A 26,896-nucleotide genomic window follows, 5' to 3' on the forward strand; every position below is an offset into this window, starting at 1 on the left:
TAGTGCTTTGTGAAACAGGCCCCTGGGCTTTCTATTATAGTGCCCAAATCTGGTAGTGCTTGTATTAGCAGAGTCGAGTGGCAAGACTGATTGCATCACTCCATCTTTGTGGTAGTACTAGCGGCTGCCCCCTTGCCCCCCCCCCCCCCCCTTGGCTGGGCGTAATGCAGATTTGACCGTACCCCGTGAGCAGCGGGAGTTTGGGAAAGGACCAAGGAGACTGAACAACCACAAGTGACGTACTAGTCCAGGTACACAGACGGGGCTTTTCAAAATTTTGAGATAAAGAGTCAAAATTTTTACTTTTAAAGTCAAAATTGTGAGATTTTGGAACACTCTTCTTTCTTTTCTATGTCCCTATAAGCCACCGTAAGATCCATTTGCGATTATTGTATACCTGCTGTGGACTGGGTCTGCGAGCCTCGAACTCCCGGCAAAACAAAAACCACTGTTATCAATTGGACATTTAATTTTTAGCGCAAAAGCACCCAGAAACACCTTTACACTTTCTTCGATGAGCTTCCTTTGTACGCGACTTGGCTAATTGTGTGACGGCTTTTTAATATGTGAGTGGTATACGCATGCATGTACGAAGGGAAATTTCATTTAACATCACAATCATAGACTCGGTCGGTACAACCATAGGTCTAAACTTGTACCAAGTTGTGCTCCTAAAAATATGTGGTAGGCCTAGCCGAATGTCGTATGAAAATATAGTGAAAGCTAAGTTTCAGAAGTCCTTACTCCACAACGAAAAGAGGTAATTTTTGTTTAAACCGTTTGCACGACAATACAGTCAAACTCTGAAAGCATTGCATGGTGCACGAGTTTGCTGTATTTCATGTGCTGATGAGGAATGAAAACTGCTAGGATCTCATTTTGCAAAAGTGTCAGTGTATGCTGTGTAGACCAGGGTGGCTTGACAGGCAGCCTGTTCTGACTTTCCAAAGCAAAAGACCAAACTTTGCTGTAATATTCTATGGATCATTACTAACTAGTTTTTAACAGCTGGGCCAGAGAAATCTGTTTCATTGTATGACCTGTTCCACTCAATATTGCTGTTATTTTGCAAAGAAAAAAAAACTACACCCTTACTAAAGTATGAGCAGTGAGTTGCTACTCTTAAAGGTATGCTGTATTAGCCCCAAATATGCTAGATATTCATAAATGGTCAACTTTGGTCAAAATTCTTAAACTGTTTTTATTACAAACATCAAGGAAATTTTCCTCACTGGGACATTCAGTCATCTTGTGTTTTCCATTAAAATGTCTGAGAACAACTTGGAGAGTAAAGACCTCCTAAGAATGTACTTTTTCTAAACTTCTAGCAATAATAGCATGCTATAATTTGGGGCCTACACTGAATTCCTGCTCCCCAGCTGGTCTGACAACCTGTTTTTGACAGTGATAGCTTTCATCCAAAAAAATTTGCAGCCCAGCTCACAAACCTTACTTTCAAGGTCTTCAGTTATTGTCACCAAATTTTAACAAGCTTATAATTGCATGAAAATTTTTCAAAAGCATTTTCTTGGAGGTATAATTATTCTGATCCCTCTACTTTTATCACAGACAACCAGGAATTAATGTTAGAATAGAAAATAAAATGTCTCATTGTGGATAACTATACATCAGCTCAGAGTAGATCTAGTAAAATAGGCTACTAAAAAAATAGGCTTAAATTTGATCATGATCGTGGCCATTATCTGAATTTCTAGCATATTTGGGGGCATTACTGATATACTTTAGTGTAAGATTTGTGAGCTGATGTTGCAGAGGGCAAAATGTGAATTTTATCGAAGTGCTATAACCATAGAACCAGAACATGAAAGGTGCTGATAAATCCATTCCTTTACATGTTTTGCATCTTTAATTTTTCCATGAAATTTTGAGTAGATGTTACAGCCTCCCCAACACCCTGCAACCCCCGGCCCCTCCCCACATCCCAATTTAAAAAATATCTTGGTAACTTGAAGATTTAGTACTTTTTCCAGTCAAACAGTTCTAATTCTCTGTTTGTTCTAAACATAGAGGTCAGTTTGTTTTGGTTCAACCATGATTACCAACACAGCAAATCGTCGACATCACTAATATTTCCCTTGGCTGTGACCATGTGATCATTAGTGATGTACACAGTGCTATGACCACATCTCCCAAAAGTTTGAGATTTGGTGTTTTAGCCACAGGAAGACATCACATACAGTACTGCAACAAGCAAACAGACTTTGATCAAACTTAACCTAACCTTATTTTTACCTTGCTATTCTGTCTACAAACTGTACCTGCATTAGGCTGCATATGTTTGCATGTAAACAGTCTAGCCTGCAGTCCATGCCCTTTGGTATCTTTGTGCTTTGTACAGACCATATTCCAAACTTACTACAGTCATATGATCAGCTACATGCTAAACAACTGCAATGCACACGTGAGGTAGTGGCATATATACTGCTACATACTGTATAGTTCCATATAGCATTTGTTGTGGACTTGTGATATATATTAGAATATATAACACTTTCCTCTGGTTTGTACAAGCAGTTGCAAAGGTTAATTGCCAGTTGCCTAGCTAGCTCCATATTACAGTAATATTGGACTTGGATATCGAGGAAGGAATTTTACCATTAGTTGTTGTGTTTTACTGATCGACTGGATTTGCCAGTGCATGGTGAACAATTATTTTGTCAATCAAACAGGATCAGCATCAAACGGGACTCTTACATCTGCTAAGTACTGCAGATAGTGTTTAACTACGACAAAGTCTGGTTAGATAGTCTCTACACTGAAAGATGACACCCAAAGGTGCGTCTGAGTGTGTAAGCTGTATTCAGTCCGAGCAGGATGCCGGGATTAACAGCTCCTGTCACTGCAATGGATCCACCATTTTGTCACAGTTAAAAGAGAAGGTAAGTTTATATTGTATCTGTGGGTCAAGTTAATTCTTCAACTGTTTGTGTCGATTTTTGTAATCTAGTTAACTAGTCCTTCTATCCTGCAGTATAAAACAATCCCATTTATACTTAGAGGCAGGTCCTTGATGTGGCTATATATAGTCCAGTAGGACTACCAGGCTGTATATTAAACTATTCAGAAAAAGTTGACAACCTTAAAATGTCCTTTTTTGCAATTCGTATATGTTCAGTTTAACTAAATAGAACCAGAAACCTCTCCCTGAAGGAATCGCTCAAATCCTTGTGGTGTGCAAAAAAGGAAGAACACTCAAAGATCGAGGGTGGCTCCCCAGTAAACATTTTGACGTCGGATCGACGTTGGGTTTGGGTCGCGTGAAATGGTCGGACCGACGTCTCCCACGTTTCCGTTTGCAAAGTGGGGCAACGTCGATTCGACGTCGATTCAGACGTCCAATATTCGTTGGTCCGACGTTTGGCCGACTCTTCGGTATACCGTTCAAACGACGTTCATTGGACGTCTTTCCAACAATTAATGTCGACGTCAATTCGACGTCGATGAAACCGTCCAATATTCGTTGATCCGACGTTTGGCCGACTCTTCGGTATACGTTGAAACGACGTTAACTGGACGTCTTCCCAACATTCAATGTCGACGTCGAAACGACGTCGATAAAACCGTCCAATAATCGTCGGTCCGACGTTTGGCCGACTCTACGTTATACCGTTCAAACGACGTTCACTGCACGTCTTTCCAACATTTAAGGTCGACGTCGAATCGACGTCGATGAAACCGTCCAAAATTCGTTGGTCCGACCTTTGGCCGACTCTTTGGTATACCTTTCAAACGACGTTCATTTGACGTCTTTCCAACATTTAATGTCGACGTCGAATCGACGTCGATGAAACCGTCCAATATTCGTTGGTCCGGCGTTTGGCCGACTCTTCGGTATACCGTTCAAACGACGTTCATTGGAAGTTTTTCCAACATTTAATGTCGACGTTGATTTGACGTCGATGAAACCGTCCATTAATCGTTGGTCCGACGTTTGGCCGACTCTTCGGTATACAGTTAAAACGACGTACATTGGACGTCTTTCCAACAATTAATGTCGACGTCGATTCGACGTCGATGAAACCGTCCAATAATCGTAGGTCCGACGTTTGGTCGACTCTTCGGTATACGTTGAAACGACGTTAACTGGACGTCTTCCCAACATTCAATGTCGACGTCGAAACGACGTCGATAAAACCGTCCAATAATCGTCGGTCCGACGTTTGGCCGACTCTACGTTATACCGTTCAAACGACGTTCATTTCACGTCTTTCCAACATTTAATGTCGACGTCGAATCGACGTCGATGAAACCGTCCACAGTTCGTTGGTCCGACCTTTGGCCGACTCTTTGGTATACCTTTCAAACGACGTTCATTTGACGTCTTTCCAACATTTAATGTCGACATCGAATCGACGTCGATGAAACCGTCCAATATTCGTTGGTCCGACGTTTGGCCGACTCTTCGGTATACCGTTCAAACGACGTTCATTGGACGTTTTTCCAACATTTAATGTCGACGTTGATTTGACGTCGATGAAACCGTCCATTATTCGTTGGTCCGACGTTTGGCCGTCTCTTCGATATACCAAACGACGTTAAGTGGACGTCTTTGTAACACATCATTTTAACGTCGGATTGACTCTGGCTTGGTTTATAGTTTACTAACAATGTATGGTAAGTTTGTTTTAAATCGAAAAATGAAAAACATGAGTTGATTGAAATATTTCGTTTTAAAAGAAAACGGCCCTTTTATATTTGATTACAATAATATGATAAAGTCACAAGAAAAGTCTACTATAAAGTTAATAGAGGTAAAATGCGCTACATAGCACAGACTATATGTTACTACAGCTGCATGTTTATTAAAAGGCAATGGAAGTTGTTGACTGTTGTTCCAAACTTATCAACATAAACCGTTGTGGTAAAAAGGAGCGCTCTACATGTACATTGTCGTACGAGTTACACCCCACCGCCGATGAAATGCCATATGTTAAAGTCCCATTCATAGTTTCCTCATGAATTTCAGAAAACAAACTTCCGAATTAGATTCCAACGTTTCTTAACCTAAATACACTCTGACCAGGTGGGTTTTATGGAGAAAAGCTGTCGCAATCGAAAGAAAGAAAAAAAAATTTCTGTCGCCCTTATGGCGGTAACGATTTACCGTAATATCACTGCAACCGCCTACGGTTCATTACACAAATGTAAAGAAAATAGTCCATGCAGTCCTATTGGTATCGCATTTTACAAGTAGAATAGGTTTGACACCGCTAGGTCACGGTACTAATCTCCCACCAAAATATGCCTTCTCGCATTCACTACACTAGAGGTAGGGAAAATCCCGAAAACACTCGAGAAGTACAAAAAGGAAAATTACCAACAAAATAAAACAATGTAAAAAATAAATATTGAAATCCACGAGCATTTTCCCATAACAGCAATCCAAAACAAGTAGTGATTGCCTAGTCTGTAATACAACTGAAATTTCGAAATATAAATATTTTTACATCAGTTCTGGAGTCGTTACTAGACACACGTAGATTGGAAATGTCGGTGCCTTTGTGCATATACCACATTCTGTCTATCTACAAGATGTAAGGTCATTAACCTCGTTGCACTTTTGACATTCCCTTGGTTCCCACAATCCCTTAAAAAGAAAAACATAAGAAATTGCTTGACCCGCTATTTCAGACGTCTAGTCAATTCAGAAAAAAAAAACAATAAAAAGATAAACAGCACGTGACGTTTCTTTCTCACTCTTGGTTGGTCCTTTCAATGACAGATTTGATGAATTAGGTAACATTGAACCAATGAGTGACCAGATGCCCGAACATGAGTGAGCCCAAGAGTTCTTATTTCAGAGGCATGTCAGTAGTGAAAAGTTAGTCGAAACAATCGCTCTTAGCTAGTGATCGTTGTTTGCGGACGTACAGGCTATTTAAGTAAACATGGTTTCTTATCAGTATCTTGAAGTAAACTTAACAACGCTAATTGGACTTTAATTTAGAGACGAGAGAGGTAATCTTATAATCAACGGAATATTTGACTCATTTACTTGAGCAAGGGCGAGAAATCGAGATACCAGTTATACCGAGCTCACAAGGCGTCGTCACACTCGTAGCAGTAAACCGCCTCATAACACTTGTTACGGATCGCCATTCCAGCCTAATAATTTGTTTTCCAATTAATACGAGAATAAACGCAATAATACAGATATCGTGCTACCAAAAACACGGAATGAGCAGTATCGATAGAGTTGATAGGTAAGTACATATTTATCCCATCAGTTGTTTAATTATCATGTTACTCGTTCTCAGTTGCTTAGTCAATTACTGCAGAGTAGAAATAAGATACCGAATTGATCGTGCCCTGGATAACACTACAGTCTGTACAGGAAGGGCATATGCCGTGGACCTATCAAGTATCAACCGATGTTTTCAATAGCAGTTGGTATATAGTTGCAGTACAATATTTGTATATACTATTTTTATTTGTAGCATATTTGGCTAATGCCTGAATCCCAACACCCTCTAACTTAGATTAAAGTTCAGGCCGGGATTTCCTTTGTAAGAATTTTTTTTTTTTGTAAAGTCGGTCTGCGTATCGACCAGCATGTAGCAGTGCTAATTTTAAAGGTATGCAGTATTTCCGCGAATTATGCCAGAAATTTAAATATGGTCACTTTTGGTCATAATTCTTAAATTGTTTTTATTACCGCCTTCGAAGAAATTTACCCCACTGAGAAATTCTTTCGTCTTGGGTGTTCATTAAGAAAATGTCCGAGAACAATTTGGAGAATAACGACCTCCAGGAAAATACTTTTTGAAAATGTCTAGCAATTATAAAGTGCTATAATTTGGGGCCTATGCAGACTACTTTTAAACTGGGGGTGGTAACTTGATAATAGTCACCAAAAGTATGGTGGGATAAGAAAATTGCCAGAATGGCTTCTGGTCACTACCAATCTTATATAATAACTCACCATTTTGTATTTAAGCACTCTTAATTTGTAAGAAAAAAAGTAGCACCATCCTCTGGGAAAGGCACTGGAGGAACCAGGAAGCAAACAGAATACCACCAGGCTCCAGCATGTAGTTTATATGTCATGCAGGCACTTTGGGCTGATATGAGGCTAAGGACTACTTTGAATTGTAATAAAATATCTTTCACTAGGAGAATGGAATTGCATTTGATGCAAGGATGTAGACCCTGCAAGATTTTTTTACTGATTACTTTTACTGCTATAGTCTTCAAAATGTGTTAGAAGACTATAATATAGCCATTACTATTTACAAGGCATGTTAAGTGAAAGGAACAGTTTAATGACAGTTCAAAAGTGTCACACTAAAGTTAAACAATGGGAAAGCAGTCTTGATACTGATAATGGAAAGATGATCTAGGCTTATGTTGAATTTAAAGTATTTGACTTTAATCAAGCTGACAATCTGGCTGTTGTGCCTGCCTGTCCTTGCGGGCACCAGTCCGGTCTGCAGCATGTTTTAGCCATAATTTAATGACTGCTTCCACCTGTGACTGGGTTGCTGTTTTTGTCAAAGGGTTTCTTGAGATGGCCCCTAGGGACAATAGGAAAAAACGAAGAGCAATTATAAGTATAATCACATGAATAAACCAAGAGAAAATGTAATCTAATGACTGACCGCATGGCTTAATTGATATTATGTTGTTTATTTCAGGCAAGTCTCATCCCAAATGATTGGAGGGCATTGATGATACTTATCAACTTGGTCCAATTTTACTGCTCTGCTCAGCGCTTTGCAAAGATGAGTACATTATCTTATATGAATTACAGTCACACATTGCAGTCTGACAAAACCATTCAATCTACACAAAGTTGCTTGATGGTTAAAATATGGGCCTTGGCCTTTTGGGAAAGATGTATACAATGCATAATGTTTGTGTGTAGTTCAGTGTGAAGCTTTTCTACATGTTACATGATGCATCATTGAAGCACTGTTAGTTTGTCACAGTATATATACCATTTGAACAACTGGGACGATTTTATTTTTTTTATTATAGGCATTTGTATACTTACTAAAAATCAAATCTTTCAGAAGAAGGGTAGAAAAGGCTTTCTTTTCGGCACTCCCCCTGCCTAACCAGTTGAATTTTGTGGCCAAGGCACTGCTCATTAGGAATGATAAAATCCTTCTCACACTACTATCCAAGTTGGTCCCACCTATCATAGACAGCTTCTGGACCTATATAAGGAGGTGATTGCGAAAAAAAAATGAAATTTATTAAGGAACAAAGTTTATGTTATCCAGTTGTAATAAGTTATGAATTGTTTACTTGTTATTTACCACCACACTACTATTAGTATTACATTAGTTGTAATTAATTTATTTTCTAAAAATATGTATTTGGTAAACATTACTACAAGAAGTATAATTAAAAAGTAATATATTTCAAAATGTATGTAGTTAACAGAGATACAATTTTTTCAAAAAAATAATGCAAATATATCTCAGATAGAGGTATGACTTATGACATACCACGTATGACAGGAGTGGGGTCACTGGGTGCATAAGTATCTAAGAGTTTGGCAAGATTGTTTAAAACTGTAAGACTCCTACCACTCCCAGTTGAAAAAAAAGTAGTGCAATTTTTAAAGCAATATGCAATTATAAGGCTCATAGAGCAAATTTTAAACTGTGCCATCTACACTTATAACTTGGGTTGAAATATGAGACTTATAGACCACATAGCATCATATGTCTATTTAATATGGCTGTGAAAAGGTTTTCATTAACTTTATATTACAAATTGATGGAGCACGAAATTACAGCAAGTTACATTTAGTCTAAAACTCAATCATAGAACGCTTACACTACTGGTTTCTTTAAAAACGTGCAATCAAAAACACACAAAAAACATTTCTTACCAGTTTTTTCCTTGATCCTGTGTCATTTTTAAGTTTTTCCTCCAAAGAAGTTATACCTTCAAGGGACTTTAGAGGAAATTCATTTAGCCAATCGTCTTCTTCACTCTCTGGTAGGACGTTTGCCTCAGTCAGTGTTTTTAGCAGCAACTTGTTGTGCTGAACCTCCGCCTTAATCTCCGTCAGCATCGAGATTACCCTTTTTTCAAAATCTAATAAAAGTTGACAACAACAAAATAAACTTAGTTACATTCCTATAAACTCCATGTGTCATAGTAAAACTGTGTTCCCTTAAAAATTATACTGTACATTAGGTCTTTCATTTTTTGTTGTTGCATATTTAGCATCAATTTAATAATAAATAACAATTCACAAGAATATAAATAAATAATATTAAATAGTAACAAATATTACTTTGTCTTCATACCTTAGCATTTTTGGTTTCGATGATAATCGTAACATTTGCAATCATGCGTGTGTGTGTGCGTTTGTGACGCCCAGCTTGTAAACACGATATCTCAAGAAGGGAAGCTTGGACAGTTCTCATATTTGGTACATAGGAGTACCTTATTGAGTACAAGAAGCCTATTGTTTTTGGTGTAGGTCAGAGGTCATTTAAGGTCACCAGGGGTCAAATAGTGAGAAGCTTGTAAACATGATATCTCAAGAAGCAAAGCTTGGATTGATTTCATATTTGGTATGTAGGTTGACCACATTAAGTACAAAAAGCCTATCGTTTTTGGTGGATGTCGAAGGTCATTTAGGGTCACCAGGGGTCAACTTTTTTCATACCTTTTCATAATATAGGTATCTCCCATCGTCCAGCCTAATAAGTAGATGACATGGGCGATTCGCCTCATAAGAATAGGAGAGCCTATTGACAATTGAAAATGATCTTACGGGCATCCGTAGATTTGAATCCGAACTCGCGACAATATCCCCATTGACTTAAGTGTGTCGCTAGAAGTCCTGAATTACTATGTACATAGCTACATACATGTGTGTGTGTGTGTGTGTGTAAAACAGTGTCTTCCAAGGCTTGCTTGCAGACCATAGATATATAAAAGTGCTAGAGCTACTGCAACACTTGTCACTCATCCGTATGGATATTTTGCTAAAAAGTTGATGTGATTTTGATGGAATAGTGCATTTGAATGGCGAAGCATGCCTTCTCTAGAAAATATTTGTAGATCATTGGTAGTTCTGGTTGGATGTAAGTTGCACAGGTACCACGAATTTCAAAACATTTTCTTGGCCAGCTGCCAAGGAGAAACTAGGTCAAGCACCTGTGAACTTGAGATTTGTTTTCACTTCATGGAGTTGGCTGTAATGTTGGCCTAGTTTTTCTCAACTTGTGAAACTACCATTGACAGGTTCCAACAAGGTTGATATTTTGGGACTAGTTGTGAATGGGGTAAGGGATTGTTTCAAAACATAACAGTCATGTGATCCAATGTCAACAAAGGTCAATCAGGGGTCAAAAACTAGTATTTTTGCAATAACTTGAGAACCAAATGTCCATCAAGGTTGGGAGTTACGCTATTGTAATACAATAGTCGACCTGCATTTGGGTGACCTTTGACCTCAGGTTGACCTCCAGTGACCTGTGTTAGCTTCTTTCAAGTTGATTCTTTCAAGTTTCGTGGGCATATTCCAATCTAAATTGTCCATAAGTGGACTCCTCTGCAACCTTAATGTGCAAAGTTATTAGCGATTTGGTTTGGTTTGTAATACTTGGTGTGCGGATTCATAACATTGAGTACAAGAACCCTACTGTTTTTGATGGAGGTGTGTATAACCACGTACAGACTGACCTGTGTTAGAATGCCATAGTGTTATTGTAACAGCTAGTTCTGGTTATATACTAACAAGCAGAAGTCTAGTGCATTGAAGTCATCGAAACCTCAATGCATTTTGCATTCTGGTTTTAATTGAAACAATTCAAACATGTGTCAATTGCTTTAATTTAATGAAGCTGAAAATTCTGTAAATCAATAGAGCTAATGTACAATGCTTGCAAATAATTGAAAAGAGTTAAAAGAAAATTACCAGGGCAATGGAAAGAAGAGGCTGCACTATTGTCCAAAGTTTGGTTGGGGAAGCAAGGTGGGGTTGGAGAGCGCGGTGGGGCAGGAGATAGAGCAAGCGGAGTTACAGGTGTTGAAGTTGATGGCAATGATGGTGGTCTGGGTCGCTTTGGTGAGGCAGGAAACTCCTCATCACTCGAGCTTTCAACCATATAACGTTGATTAGGTCTGCAATAAAATAAAAAAATTAAATTACCATAATACAATAATGATAACCTAAAATCTATCTTACTTTGACCACTTTTACGCTAACAAATCACCCTCCCACCCCAGTTGAAAAGAGAAACTTGGTGATAATTATACTTTGGTGCTTCACTGCTTTGTATACATGTGTGACTCTATCAGTCTTTTTGCTGTGTTGGGACTTACTTTCGTTTTCTTCCTATGGTTACTTCCTCATCTCCTGTCTGCAGGTCTGACTCATCTTCAGCCTGCCTTAGTTTGGAAACTGCCTTGTCATATGAATCTGTATGGAATAATATAAAATATGCCCCATGTATTTGAATACCTTTACTTTGAATTTGTGAAGTTACATTTTTATTTTATTCCTTGGTAAATTGAAAAATATCAGGAAACAGTTGGATAACCCAGCCAAAATGAGAAGGATAAACAAAGGGCATGAGACAGGGTGGGGGGGGGGGAGGGGGTCCTTATAGATTAGGTAACCACTGGACAGAGCACTTGTGAGTTCATAGCCCATCGTGGTGAAACAGTGCGTTCAATGGTAGTTACTGCATTAATTTATTACTGTTCTCCAACATTTCATCTCAAACTTCTGGGCTGGGCTGTGTAGCATATTAGCAACAAGTATTAAAACCAGTACTTAGAAATGGGGGCAAATAGAGAGTATGAAGACACACCCTTCAATTATATTTAACATAATTTTTACTTACTTGTTGCATATAGTTTTCTTATTTTAAAAGCCTTCCAACTTGTCTCGGGCTCTGTGGTAGTCTTCAGAGCCTTTGCCAAACTTGCTGAAGATTTGAAGGGGGGCCACAAACAAGTACCCTCAGAAACCATCCATTTCTCATTGATGATGGCTATCTCCTTAGAGTCCGTAAACTCCACAATGTGATACAATGGGTCCATGCTAAGATTGAGTAATATAATTTTTCTAATTTATGTTAAAGTGATGATCATATATGTAAGTAAATGAAGTGTTAAAATGTATTTAACATTAAACTTAAACTAACAGTAACTGGCCTGAAGTCTCCTTAATATAAACTTGCTCTTTAATGAAGGATAGGCATAGCAATGAACCAATTTCTATGCGGTAAAAGTACATATTTTTTGGAAATTTCCCTCGAATGTGATACCTGTAGATTTTCACTTATACTGTCAACTTGTAAAATTCCTATACACTTTGATTCACAAGGATAGCTAAAATAATTTTCCTTGTGAGTGAATGATCGATAAACCACATACAAATCATCATTGGTAACAAAAAAGTTTTGCACTAGGCACACATCATTCCCTATTTGAACACAATTGTCCCCAGTGCAAAGAGTTATATGGACATTCAAATCTTTGTGATAAAAGTAGGCATACTGTGACATAGCTAAATGTCCTTCTGGCACTGGCCCATTTGAATGTTCTTGTTTGAGGATAGTGTACTCATTGTTCTTCATGCTTTTCTGAATTTCCCCCTTTCTCAACAGATGCCCAACTACTTGCCGCAGTGGCAGTGATGGCTTTTTCACCATTTTCTTCAATGTGCCCAAATAACTTTCAAATGGAAATGCAGAAACATTATCTAGTGGACCATATTTACGTGCATCATCAGCAAGATGAAGCAAACAATGTACATTGTACACTACCATTTCCTTGCCATACAATTTGGAGAAATGTGCAACAAACAGTTTTAATAATTCTTCAGAATAATCAATCAATGATGATTGGTTACAAAGCCTTGGTGACAACAGAATTTGAACTGCAACGGAAAGCAGCATGAAGTTGTGGTAAAGGTTCACTGGTATTTGGCTAGAAAGGACTAATGGACCAGTGTAGACTAAGAATTGACGGAACTCCGTAGCCTTCCATCTATCAACTTCTCGGAGTGATCTAGGTTTTCTTGAAAACTCTCTTGGCATGAACTCTCTAAGTGAAATCATCTTCTCAGAAATTGCATTGATCACTCTGGTTGGCATTCTAGTTTTGAGCGGACCTTTCATCCACAAACCCAGCAGTTTACGAGTAACACCCAGACACACCAGATGCATATAATCTAATGGAAATTGGGAAACTAATCCTATAGAAGTAGATGAAAATGGAGATTGTTCAAGGTGGTGATCTTCGTCAAGCATTTGTTGGAAACTTTCGTCAGTTCTTAAACTATCTGCACTTTCTTTGTACACCATTTTTCCCATCCAAGTTCCAGTTTGTATGCACCGATCACAGCCTTTGTAGGAGGAATGCCCTTTTACACGCTTTATTAAGGCACGAGCCGGGGCATCACAAATAACAGCAGATATTGAAAATTGGTATTTTGCCCCACAATGCTCAATACCATGTTCTTCGAGACTTGTAACCTCGTCAATTAATGGTTTTAAGAATTCATTAACTGGAGATGGTTTCGACATTCCAGAAAATATTCCAATTGGAAATGGTGTACTGTCAAAAATTTGATCAGTGATCCCCAAAATTGGCCAGAACTGCATATTTGAACTGCGAAACAGGGGTAGACCATCAATGTTAATTTTAATTGAGATAGATTCTTTACATGGCTGTGATAACTGCATTTTTGATTTAATGTAGTTAGCAATGCCAAAGTGATAGTACTTGCCCCCTGCTATGTTTTCAAAAGAAATGTCTTTAATGGGCTTTAGAAGTGATCTTGGATCCTTTGGCAAATCAATGTGGTATGGTTTTAAAATGTTTAACAAACTAGATACTGCTGTTTGTGATATGTTGTTTGATGTAGCCCATTCCCCCAACTGATCAGAGAGGCTCATTTCATCAACATCTGACTGGCTACTAGAACATTGTGAAAGCTCTTCAAATTCACTTTCAGAATTACTACTCGGCCTGTGGGTAACTCCAGGATTGTTTAATGTATTGTTGAAGAGGTGTTTGCTTTCAGAAGGCCTAGTGCTAAGCCTAACATTGTCATGGCCTGTTTGTGATACTGTGGGGCTAGAAGTAAAATTTAGTGCAGTATTTGTGACTGGAATGTCTAAGTTGCTGGGCTCTTGAATCTGTTTAGGAACTTTACTCTTATCTATTTTGAGATAGGGGTGGTGCTTTAGTTGAAATTGTACATTACGTCTTATTTTCCAATACGATATTGGTTTTACATAAGCCATAGCAAAGAAGAAATGTTGAAAATTCGAGACTTAAGCTACGGGCAGTTGTGCTCAACTGGCCTAAAATATCCTCTTAGTCTCAGAGGGAACTATATTGAGTATTCAAGACAGGTGTGGGGATTTTGTCTTTCCTAAACTGTTATTGTTAAATTAATATCCCAGTGTCCCTGGGCATTCTCTTCTTTGGGATTGTGAACTAGCCTCTAGTCTAGGATAGTATCGAATATGGTAAAAACCACTTTTGGTGCCTTTTTTGGTAATGTTTAAGAATACGATATAGGAGGGGGGGGGTGATCCTAGCTTGGGGCAGTTTGAAACTGGGAGTGGGACGAAAATTGTAGCAACCCCTGGGCCTAAGCTCAATTATTTACCTTTATTGTTATACCGTTCGAAGAATAGACCTAGGCCCTAGCCTTTTAATGTTTGAAAAAATAAAATTGACCTCCTACGTCTAGGCCTTGTCCGACTTCATAAAGAGGAACACAATGAGGACGTTATCATTTCAGTTTCTGCTATACTCCAGTATAGGTTATAACTTAATTCGAGGAATCAACAAAAAACAGACAAGGCCTAGGCTATAACATCCTACCGCCTGTGCAGTATATACAACAGCATACACTAGGTTGGTAAATAAATCTGAGCCTATAGGCTATACATAGTATAACAACATAAGTATACAGAGCAAGGTCCTTATTTTCCACAAATTATATCGAATTCTTGGCAGTTTTGTTTTTTTGAGACCGCTGCCACTAGTTTTGCATTTATTATATAAAAACCTTGTACTCCGAAAAATCTCGTAACCGCAAATCCCAGTTTGATGCTGATCAATTTGTTATAGCTATAACGGCCGGTTAATGTATGTTAGACGTGGAATGTTTGTCATATATACAATGTATAATCCATGCCTCGCAAGCTGCGAGATCAAACACGTGCATGTAAAACGTGTATGATTACAGCAACTTATCATACTTGTACGTACGTACGATTCGACCAGCCGGTCATTGTGTAGGAGAGTGATTATTTATGTTAATATTTACGCGGGAAACCTTCAATGTTGAATATGTGAGGGCGTGTGTTTGCACTAAAGGGAATATATGACTTATCTAACGTGTGGGATTCATATCAGTTATACGAGCAAGGGATGATACACGTAGCATATTTGGTCCCCGTTTCCGGAAACTGAATAAATTAGAATTAACTAAAGATCTGATACTGATCCAAATATTATACAAGTAGTGTAATATGGAAAGTTGCAGGTGTGAAATATTGTCGAATGAAACCTTTTGTTTGACTTTTTGCTTGCACACATTTTGCAAGTCGAAGAGGCACTCCCCCATGTAATCGCTATACTACCCCCCCCCCCCCCCGTCAAGGAAAATTTAATTTGCTTCAAGTACTCAACAGTAACAGCTCTACAGAATCGTGCTATTAAGGCTTAGATCTTTATCAAATTTTAGTGTGATATAGCTCACACTATTTGCACAAGAAATATTTGGAAGTAATTTATTCTAATTTAGTTTGGATCCTTTTGTCAACAGCCTTTAATTCACCGAATGTCCGAACGTTATATGTAGGCTTTATTTTGCATGTTTACAGTTTTGTACTGACGTACTTTGTGCTAAGAAAATGTAATCTTTTGTATTTTCAATTGTCCGAATGGTTGACTCATTAAAAGACCGTTTTGAACGAGAAATCAATTTTGTTTCTATTTCTTAAGCCAGGTTCGGCATTTGCACGATCGTATTTAAGAATAAAATACGGTAGTGTTCTATAACCGCGAAAATAGATCGCATTCTGGCGCAGGAGCTATGTTTGATCTACCTAAGTTAGCAGATAACCAGTAGCTATAAAGGAGGTCCCACACTCTAGAAGTTTCAGCCTCGGCAACACTTAAAAGATGGGCCTGACCTATACTAAAGCATTAAAAACTTGACCCTTTGTTTATTTGCACGTGATTATTGGGCCTATATGACCAATTATCATGGGTCATGGCTAATCATACATTACATGACCCAGCCTATACATGAGATTTAATGCGGAGGTTGGGGTAGTCTGCTGTGCTGTGAAAATATAAAACGGTATGAAAGAGTCGTACTGTTTTTATGTTGTTTACATTAATTCCAATTTAAAATTGAGTTGCCGTGGCAACAGCCCTAGCGCCCACACCAAATTAACAAACAGATTGTGACCGGAAATGGCGGATGAAACTCCCTATAAATGAGTGTTTCTGTGTGTGTGTGGGGGGGGGGGGGCACTACATGGCTAAACAGTGGCCAGTCTACCTAGAATTAAACCAATGGTACAGGTATAAGCTTTTTGACAGACATGTCAAGAAAGCGTCGGTACCCGACAGAACCACGAGTTTTGGCAAGAAGTTGAGTTATTCTATAATGTGTGAGACATGTCCCCTTATGACCACCGTTAAAGTGTCGTGTTGCACAATTACAACTCGTAAATATTATTAAAAAAATGAACAAGCAACAACACTGAATTCCACTATGGAGCAACCAAAATTCAACGCAATTATATAATGCTATGTTCGCGAGATTAGTATAGTGCAATTCGTCAAATCATTGAAGAGTAATTTTCTTTTTAATTTCCCGACTTTCTTTGAAAAAGTTTGGCACTCTTCAAATTACAGAAAATTAATCCGTTGACGAGATCCGTCGGTTGTACGGTCAAAACGGCAATTTCTAGAATCACGTTACCATCTCAACATTTTTCAGATATTTGTAGTTTTGTTAAAGTTGGTAACCTGCCAATTTGCAGAAACTTGAAGGAGATACTTTATCTCGTCAACATTTTCCGATTTCTGTCATTTTTGAGATAGTAGCAACTCAGTGTGCGACTCAGCAAATTACAGAAAATTAATAATAAATTAACAACATTCAATACCAAGTTTGTGAATTTTATGACGTTATCGTCTCGTCAACTCGACAATTTACCGTTGTTTGTGGTTTAGAAAAGTCGGTAACTGTTCAATGCAATGTCCCTTCTGCGCTACCATAGTCTTGGACAGCGCATATTAGGAAAACTGACATTCCTCTTTCACGTTCGCTCAGCAGAAGATGAAAGCGCTGCCGACGCACATTTGTCTACGGAAGTGTTATAAAAGCGTAGTCGGGGATGTGTTTGTGAGGATATGGGATGGGGTATAACGAGGTATGCTCTAGTGCGTCAAACGATTACTTGATTCATAATTGTTATATGGAGCTGCCATGACCGAATCAATTATTTAAGTTAAACGTTACCTCAATATTACTGCACCAGATATGGTTCTTTCTTTCACTCGCAGTGCAAGTGTTATGGAAGAAAACGAGTGTAGATTTGCAATATACTTGTTAACATGTTTAACATTGCTCTATATATTCATTTTACTGAAAATATGTCTCCTTTTATTGGATTCATTTAAGTTTTACTTACCTTAATAACGGCATGATAAGCGAGAAGTTGTTGTATATACTGACGGTACTTTCACAGCTTTCGTCTGAGTCGCATATGATTGCCAGTGTTAAGTTGGATGTCACGGATACACGTATTTCGAAATGTTTATTTTACGTTATATTAATAAACTGTATTAAACGTCGAAGGTATACGTATTCACGTAAGCGCCCGCTGTTCAAAATTGATTCGACACCGATCCAACGAACTGTTTATGATATAGTATATTTCTACATAGTCATTGGAGCGTATAAAGAGGGAAGCTTATATACTTCTACCGCCAATGCCGTTCCAACACCGAACTAGTTCAGCCGACGTCGATCCAACGAATCGTTTATGATTAGTCTATTTTGAATTGTTGTTTTAACGTCGTTTAATATGGCGTCTCTTGTCGACACTTCATTCGACGTCGATCCAACCAACTATATCAATGATTAAGTCGGAGAGACATTTACCGTGCGACGTCGCCTGTCCGTAGTTGAACCGACGTCGATCCAACGAACCGTTTATGATTAGTCTATTTTTCCGGTCGTTTGAGCGTCGATGGGACGTTCTCAGTGAGACGTCGCCTGTCCGTAGTTGAGCGGACGTGGATCCAACGAACCGTTTATGATTAACCTATTCTGACTGGTCGTTTGAGCGTCGGAGGGACGTTTTCAGTGCGACGTCTCCTGTCCGTAGTTGAACCGACGTCGATCCAACGAACCGTTTATGATTAGTCTATTCTGACTGGTCGTTTGAGCGTCGGAGGGACGTTTTCAATGCAACGTCTCCTGTCCGTAGTTGAACGGACGTCGATCTAACGAACCGTTTATAATTAATCTATTCTTTCTGGTCGTTTGAGCGTCGATGGGACGTTCTCAGTGAGACGTCGCCTGTCCGTAGTTGAACGGACGTCGATCTAACGAACCGTTTATGATTAGTCTATTCTTTCTGGTCGTTTGAGCGTCGATGGGACGTTCTCAATGCGACGTCGCCTGTCCGTAGTTGAGCGGACGTAGATCCAACGAACCGTTTATGATTAGTCTATTCTTTCTGGTCGTTTGAGCGTCGATGGGACGTTCTCAATGCGACGTCGCCTGTCCGTAGTTGAGCGGACGTGGATCCAACGAACCGTTTATGATTAACCTATTCTGACTGGTCGTTTGAGCGTCGGAGGGACGTTTTCAGTGCGACGTCTCCTGTCCGTAGTTGAACCGACGTCGATCCAACGAACCGTTTATGATTAGTCTATTCTTTCTGGTCGTTTGAGCGTCGGAGGGACGTTTTCAATGCGACGTCTCCTGTCCGTAGTTGAACGGACGTGGATCTAACGAACCGTTTATAATTAGTCTATTCTTTCTGGTCGTTTGAGCGTCGATGGGACGTTCTCAGTGTGACGTCGCCTGTCCGTAGTTAAGCGGACGTGGATCCAACGAACCGTTTATGATTAATCTATTCTGACTGGTCGTATGAGCGTCGGAGGGACGTTTTCAGTGCGACGTCGCCTGTCCGTAGTTGAACCGACGTCGATACAACGAACCGTTTATGATTAGTCTATTCTTTCTGGTCGTTTGAGCGTCGATGGGACGTTCTCAGTGCGACGTCGCCTGTCCGTAGTTGAGCGGACGTTGATCCAACGAACCGTTTATGACTAATCTTTTCTGACTGGTCGTTTGAGCGTCGGAAGGACGTTTTCAGTGCGACGTCGCCTGTCCGTAGATGAACGGACGTAGATCTAACGAACCGTTCATGATGAGACTACTCTGACTGGTCGTTTGAGCGTCGGAGGGACGATTTCAGTGCGACGTCGCCTGTCCGTAGTTCAACCGACGTCGATCCAACGAACCGTTTATGATTAGTCTATTCTGACTGGTCGTTTGAGCGTCGGTGGGACGTTCTCAGTGCGACGTCGCCAGTCCGTAGTTGAGCGGACGCAGATCTAACCAACCGTTTATGATGAGACTACTCTGACTGGATGTTTGAGCGTCGGTGGGACGTTCTCAGTGCGACGTCTCCTGTCCGTAGTTAAACCGACGTCGTTCCAACGAACCGTTCATGATTAGTCTATTCTTACTGGTCGTTTGAGCGTCGGAGGGACGTTTTCAGTGCGACGTCTCCTGTCCGTAGTTGAACCGACGTCGATCCAACGAACCGTATATGATTAGTATATTCTGACTGGTCGTTTGAGAGTCGGAGGGACGTTTTCAGTGCGACGTCTCCTGTCCGTAGTTAAACCGACGTCGATACAACGAACCGTTTATGATTAGTCTATTCTGACTGGTCGTTTGAGCGTCGGAGGGACGTTTTCAGTGCGACGTCTCCTGTCCGTAGTTGAACCGACGTCGATCCAACGAACCGTTTATGATTAGTCTATTCTGACTGGTCGTTTGAGCGTCGGAGGGACGTTTTCAGTGCGACGTCTCCTGTCCGTAGTTGAACCGACGTCGATCCAACGAACCGTTTATGATTAGTCTATTCTGGCTGGTCGTTTGAGCGTCGGAGGGACGTTTTCAGTGCGACGTCGCCAGTCCGTAGTTAAACCGACGTCGATCCAACGAACCGTTTATGATTAGTCTATTCTGACTGGTCGTTTGAGCGGCGGAGGGACGTTTTCAGTGCGACGTCTACTGTCCGTAGTTAAACCGACGTCGATCCAACGAACCGTTTATGATTAGTCTATTCTGACTGGTCGTTTGAGCGTCGGAGGGACGTTTTCAGTGCGACGTCTACTGTCCGTAGTTCATCCGACGTCGATCCAACGAACCGTTTATGATTAGTCTATTCTGAATGGTCGTTTGAGCGTCGGAGGGACGTTCTCATTGCGACGTCGCCTGTACGTAGTTCATCCGACGTCGATCCAACGAACCTTTTATTATAGGTCTATTATAATAGGTCATTTCGGCGTCGGATGGACCATTGAAACGCGACGTATACTAAAGGGCTGTCATCCGACGTCGGAAAGACTACCTTTATATAACTACGATATTAACAAACGTCCATCCGCCGTCGTTAGGACGTCGAAAATTGAAAGGATTAATTTGTGACGTCAATCCGACGTCTGAACTACTACTTATGTTGGACACCGACGTTTAACCGACCATCTGGACCTAAGCCCGACGTCGATCCGACGTCAAAATGTTTACTGGGTCAGTTATTATCAAATGCAATCTTACGTTGAGGAATATTTTGGAGACAAGTTGCAAATTGCATGAAAAGCAAATACAAAGAAACTCCCTAATCACCCCTTTCACCTCCCATTTGCCTTGATGTTGTCATGGTTTCTGAGCTGAGTCACTGCAGTGGAAGGGTCTTTTGTTAACTTCAGACCAGTAACTCAGTTCCCTGATGTACAGTCAAATCCTTGATTTCTTTGTAATGTCTGTACCTACTTGCAAAGTGTGTGTTTGTTGACAAAGTAAATGAAACAGTTTGTGTAAACAGGATAACCGTACATTTGGTCCTTATGTTCCATTTTTCCCTGTGAAATTGTTTCTTTGTTTTTGTTTGTATGTTGTCATGGTTCCAGTAATGTTACATTTGGTATTGGCCTGCCAGATCTTTCTTTTCCTTTTTTGTTTTCTGTTTGTGGGAGGATGGGGAAGGTGGGGGCATGTTGGAGGGGGGTGGGGGAGGAAATAGAGGGATTGATCTGCACATTTCCTGTCTTCAGTGCTCTAGATTTAGCAATTACATTAATTGATGAATTTGGTAAAGAATATTAATGCCATTATTGTATTTTACTGTAAAATGGTGAGATAAATTGATGGTTTGTTACAAATAGGGTAAAAAAAAAACTTCAGGCTACAGAAGTGGGGTTTGTTAAAGTGACTAGTAAATCATTTTTGGCTATTAACCATACTGATTTACCACCTTATGCCTAGAAAATTTTATTAAAGGAAACTTATAATGCTGTCATTAGCCATAGTGTATAAAGCAGTAAAAGGTATGTCACAATTTGGTCCCCTCCCCCACCCCACCACCAACAACAACCTTATTTGGCATACCTTTAGTAATCAAAATCTGCTGGTTTAACTTTATAACCTACATTAAGAAGAAAGTGTATGATCAATATTGTATTTAATAATTGCGATATGTGCTACCTTCAAAATTGTAAATATGAACTGCGTCAATCGTTATTCGTGGAAAATAGATCTTTTTTTTCAGCAATAAAATATTGTTCAAAGGATAAGTACCACCTACAGAGAAAAAACAGAGACATTATTTTAATTTATTTTGAAGTTATCTGGCATTATACTGTTAGAAGATGTTAAAGGAACTTTTTGAAAAAAACTTGAGTAGTGCCAGACAAAAATTGTTTCAGTTAGTTTAGTGGTTGGAGCTTGGATTTGGAAAAAAAAAGAAGAATTGTCTGAAGCATTTGCATTCCCATTCACAGAATCAATTCCTAGATCTCATAACATTGGTCCTTGGCAGTGAACATGGATGGTGGGTGGGTGCATCATTGGAAAGTTTTGCAAGTTAACAAGCATACAATTGTTTATGGCAAAATAAATCAAAACTACAGCTATGAAATGTTCCCCAAAGGTAATGAGGTCGGTAACTTTGCATGAATAGAATCCGCATGTGTGACCTGATTAATTCACTATGGCTTCGGCTTTGAGTACAACGATTCTATATGCTGCCATGTTGAACGAATCAAACCGTTAATTAAAGCAATTATCGACTTTGTAATCCCAGCTTGATAGTCATTAATTACTGAGTTGGGTCCCCAGCCCCTCACAAATTTCCATTCGGTAAGAGTGAATCCATAGTTTTTTTCCTTTCGGGAAACTAAAAAGACAAACACTGCCTGAGGTTTGATATGCAGCCACTAATTAGGTTGTTGAGAATTCTGTATATATGTGAAGTCTGTATATACAGATTTTTCCTGCTTAAAATGTTGCCAGGTACACTATTACTTCAGGCTCAGATACTTTCAGAAACCAAGTAATAGTACCCAAGAAAAGTTTGCATTTTAGTTGACTTTGATCTGTTGATCCTTCTCTCTCCCTCCCTACAGAGAGCTGTTGAATTTGATAAAATTCATCATTTTCACGTAATTTATTGTTGTTTTCTCCGTATTTTTGGCTCAGAACGAAAAGATTCTTGATGTAGAGAGCCAGCTTGCTCTGTGTCAGAGGGAACTGGCAATGGCAGATTTGAATATACGAATTCAGCAACAGAACTACCTGGAGAAGGAGAAAGAATGTGAAAAAATTAAAGAAATCCGAGACCTAATGGTGAGACCACTGTTTTCAGATAAATTTGCATATGGATAGGAACGAGGATGGAATTGCTAATTTACCTTGTTCAGTTAATGACAGATAAACCCTTTTGTTTGCTTGTACAATGTTTAATGTAGATCATGAACAAAGATTGCAAAGGAAAACAATTACATATCATATTTGATTATAACCTTTGATATAAACAAATTTGCTATAATACATTGTTACACTTCTTGGAATGCAAATTTCATTAAAAGACAACCCTCCCCCTTCCCCCCCCCCCCCTCTAAATTTGCCTGCAGAAAAGTACAATGGAGTTTTTATTTGCAACATCCGCATAGCGTTTGGAACTTTGTTTGAACTATTATTCTGATCTCGCACTATCGTGCACTCGATCAAAGTTGTACAACTAAACAAACTCCAGTACTTCAAAATGTATTCCCCTTTGGAGAGATTATGGCTGAAGATATCCAGGCCAGGTTGAATTACACTAGGTTATTAAAGGTTCCAACATTCAGGAAGAGTTGCCCACTTTTCCTGCGTAACAGTTACGAATATTTGCACAGATATGCGTTATAAGCATGCATGTAACGCATTAAGAATGAAAGCATATTTAGTCCATCTTGTCACAGTAATATCTGTTATGAATTGCATTGCTTCTACAAAAGAAACTAGTTTCAAACAGATAACAAGTTTTAACACAGTCAATGTACTGGCTGCTTATACATATAAGTACACTGTAACAGTCAGTTGTTGCATGTACTACCAATGTTACTTTATTTAGCAGTTTGCATTAAGCTGCAATGATGCAGCAGATTTTGTAACGAACTAAATAGCATTGCGAAAGATCAAAGTTGAATACACATTGCTGGGGACTTTTTTTTTTTAGTCCTTTGTTACAAAAACAATAACTTTTGACCAATCCGTAACCATGACACTTTTCTTGATGTTTTGTTTCGATAAGTGTTTTTAACCCCAATGAACAGCTAGTGATTCATTCACAACAACAAACACCTATTTTGAAATGAACATTTGTTTTTGTTTTTTTTGTTCCCAGCTGGACAACAAAGACAAGGAACTTCAAGATGCAAGAGATCTTATCGAAGACCTAAAACGTCAAAACCGTCTTCTCTCAAAGGAGATCAACAAATCTGAAGTAAGTACACTAGTGAAAAAATTGACAGTCGCATGACGAGATATTTTTCCTGATCACAAATCTCTGGGGTGTTGAGGGGTGGGGGACATTATGAGAGACTTTTTGTCACCCTACAATGAGCTTTAAAGAAAAAGGTGTTTTTTTCTTCCGGCCAAGAAAAAGGAAAATAAAATAAATGTATGCCATGTAATAGAAAATGCTTAATATTTAAATATGAGACCTGTTGTCATTAAGATCAGAGCGTAACTTAGTGATAGTATCACTTGCAATTTACTTTTGTTGCATTAAATATGTCTCATCCCTGTTCCTCCCCCTCCCTTTCCACCCTACGCCCCTCTCCGCTCTCTTCTCTCATTCATAACGGAACGATGAATATCAACCAATGGGTGTTTGTGATTGTAATGTTATTCATTTGGGCTTTACAGAGGATGTTATTCTTCTTACTGCCTTTATACAGTGCAATGTAATCTTGAAGAATGCAAAATTGGTCCATAATAGTTGCAAAGATATATATTTATAAGACCAGACTATCCTGTTAGTATTTTCTCTAGCAAATAAACTTTATAGCCTTTCAAACTGGTCACTAAAATATGACTTCATGTTATTCTCTGACATACCATCTTTGGTATATTTCTCACCTCTTTGGCATAGATTCATAGTCATCACAATTAGCAATCCTATCAACTAATCTTTTTTTTCTTCTCGGTACTTACTATTCTCTGCTAGGAACCTGTGGTTGAGCTTGAACAATCCCAAGAGGATCTCAGCCGCATAGAGGAAGCAACCAGCTCTGCTGAGGAAGATCTCAGCCAGATGGAGGAAGCCACCAGCTCTGCAGAGGAAGAATGTTGTCCGTATTGTCAGTGCCTTATACCCGTCTCTCAAGGATGGACATTTCACTTCGACAACTGTCCTGATAGCCTCATGTGGCGTGGGTATGACACCAATCACTTGGGTTATTACCAGAGAGTCTCCTCCATAAGAGGACCATGATAGCTTTATATGTGTAATGCCCACAGACATTTCCATTGTGCATTCAAACCCTGAATTTGTGCACACAGCCAGCTGGGATTTTTTACGCGAGGTTTCACTTTTGACCTACAAACTTTATCCCAAAGGTGGACTTTGTTGATAGACGGATTGTTTGTTGGAAGATGGACTTTTGTCGGAAGATGGAAGACGTTATGTCAACCCAGTGTAAACCGTTTGACTGTATTATCTATTTCTTATTCTTAACTTGAATTGATGGAGCTATCCCTCCTCCCCCTTCCTCCACCAAGACAAGAACACTTCCAAGACCTGTGGTGGTATTTAATACCAGATATCAAACCATCGATATTTCCAGGCAGATGCCCATATTTATATATCGGCCATGCTAATTTGCATGTTTTTTTTTTATTTATTTTTTATTTAAAGTAACAAAGTGTTTGAGCTTTTTTTGCACAAAATGTTGTTTAATGTTAGTTCTGAGCAATGTGCTGTGTAGTCATGGGACATTTTGATGGTAAAGGTACCATGTGCAATTCGTTATAGAAGTGCATGGCAAGAACAGACTTTGTGGTTGCTGGATGGTATTCCCAGAAAAAACCATCGATTGTGATGTGTACTTTCCCATATAGTGTACGACCTAGGTACAAAGTACCATAAATAGGTGGTATAGATAGAGATGTACATGATGCTGTCATATAGACATATGCATGTAACAAGGGGGTATGCTGACCTGTTAGAATGCAATCTCACTCCCCCAACCACCCCACCCCAACCACCCCTACATTAGATGCTCTAATCTCACTCCCTCAAAGTACCATACATAGGTGGTATAGATAGAGATGTACATGATGCTGTCATATAGACATATGCATGTAACAAGGTGGTATGCTGACCTGTTAGAATGCAATCTCACTCCCCCAACCACCCCACCCCAACCACCCCTACATTAGATGCTCTAATCTCACTCCCTCAAAGTACCATACATAGGTGGTATAGATAGAGATGTACATGATGCTGTCATATAGACATATGCATGTAACAAGGTGGTATGCTGACCTGTTAGAATGCAATCTCACTCCCCCAACCACCCCACCCCTACATTAGATGCTCTAATCTCACTCCCTCAAAGTACCATACATAGGTGGTATAGATAGAGATGTACATGATGCTGTCATATAGACATATGCATGTAACAAGGGGGTATGCTGACCTGTTAGAATGCAATCTCACACCCCCAACCACCCCACCCCCAATCCCCAACCACCCCACCCCCATCCACATTAGATGTTCTAATATCACTCCCTCAAAGGCATTACTGGAGTCATTCGCTGCTAAAAACTTTGTTCCAAGCCTGTCCGACTTTGCAAAGGTATGTAAGTTGGTTCTATATACCTGGAATGTATGTTGTGAATTCCCAATAGGAAGTGTGTTCACTGGCAAAGGTAGCAATCTGGGGATGACATGATTCTGTGGTGGGGGGGGGGGGTGGGGTACCCAACTAAAAGATGTGTTTGGATGTTACATTGCAACAAGCTATTTCAGTCAAGCGCATAAACACCTCTTGCTTCTATGATGACAATTAAAACACATGCCATGTTTTCTTGTGACTTTTAATTCCCCCAAAAATCTGCAACTGGAAACTAATTGATTGAAGGAATGTTTGCTATATATTGACAGGTATTTCTGGATCTGATCTGATTTGTTTTTTTTGTCAAGATAAAGAAAATGTAGACTAATTTTTGTCTGTTCTTCTATTAGGACTTTCAAAATTTATTGTTACTAGTTTAATCTTTCACTTGCCAAAATTTTATGTATGTAGAAAGAAAACAAAGCTAATATCAACTAATTAG

The 26,896-nt window shown here is 39.3% G+C and overlaps 2 protein-coding genes across 3 annotated transcripts; one reads left to right on the forward strand and one right to left on the reverse strand.

Moving 5' to 3' along the window:
* The first annotated feature begins 408 nt into the window (after positions 1 to 408).
* Positions 409 to 26,877, forward strand: LOC139967958 (uncharacterized). 2 transcript variants are annotated; one of them, XM_071972201.1, is made up of 5 exons: positions 409 to 566; positions 2,691 to 2,900; positions 22,769 to 22,915; positions 23,958 to 24,056; positions 24,783 to 26,877. In XM_071972201.1, exons 2-5 carry the CDS (start codon positions 2,784 to 2,786, stop codon positions 25,047 to 25,049), a joined length of 630 nt encoding a protein of 209 aa, XP_071828302.1. In that variant the 5' UTR covers positions 409 to 566; positions 2,691 to 2,783; the 3' UTR covers positions 25,050 to 26,877. The 2 variants fall into 2 exon arrangements, with proteins under 2 accessions (XP_071828302.1, XP_071828303.1); XM_071972202.1 differs by lacking the exon at positions 409 to 566 and adding an exon at positions 589 to 760.
* LOC139967956 (uncharacterized) lies at positions 4,683 to 12,039 on the reverse strand. The gene is made up of 6 exons (XM_071972200.1): positions 11,841 to 12,039; positions 11,317 to 11,413; positions 10,910 to 11,115; positions 8,864 to 9,072; positions 8,015 to 8,180; positions 4,683 to 7,535 (listed from the first exon to the last, which is right to left on the reverse strand). The coding sequence occupies exons 1-6, from the start codon at positions 12,037 to 12,039 to the stop codon at positions 7,390 to 7,392; spliced, it is 1,023 nt and encodes a 340-aa protein (XP_071828301.1). The 3' UTR covers positions 4,683 to 7,389.
* Positions 26,878 to 26,896: the final 19 nt, after the last annotated feature.

Source organism: Apostichopus japonicus, chromosome 5, assembly GCF_037975245.1.
Source record: "Apostichopus japonicus isolate 1M-3 chromosome 5, ASM3797524v1, whole genome shotgun sequence".
Classification (NCBI taxonomy): domain Eukaryota; kingdom Metazoa; phylum Echinodermata; class Holothuroidea; order Aspidochirotida; family Stichopodidae; genus Apostichopus; species Apostichopus japonicus.

Bases quoted from the DNA above. Each gene is read 5' to 3' on its own strand.
- LOC139967958 (XM_071972201.1), top strand. From the start codon at position 2,784: ATGACACCCAAAGGTGCGTCTGAGTGTGTAAGCTGTATTCAGTCCGAG. The intron at 2,901-22,768 runs GTAAGTTTATAT...TTTTTGGCTCAG, and splicing joins TGTCACAGTTAAAAGAGAAG to AACGAAAAGATTCTTGATGT. The intron at 24,057-24,782 runs GTAAGTACACTA...ATTCTCTGCTAG, and splicing joins AGGAGATCAACAAATCTGAA to GAACCTGTGGTTGAGCTTGA.
- LOC139967956 (XM_071972200.1), bottom strand. From the start codon at position 12,039: ATGGACCCATTGTATCACATTGTGGAGTTTACGGACTCTAAGGAGATA. The intron at 11,414-11,840 runs GTAAGTAAAAAT...TATTCCATACAG, and splicing joins AAGAAAACTATATGCAACAA to ATTCATATGACAAGGCAGTT. The intron at 8,181-8,863 runs GTAAGAAATGTT...CTCCTTATATAG, and splicing joins CAGGATCAAGGAAAAAACTG to GTCCAGAAGCTGTCTATGAT.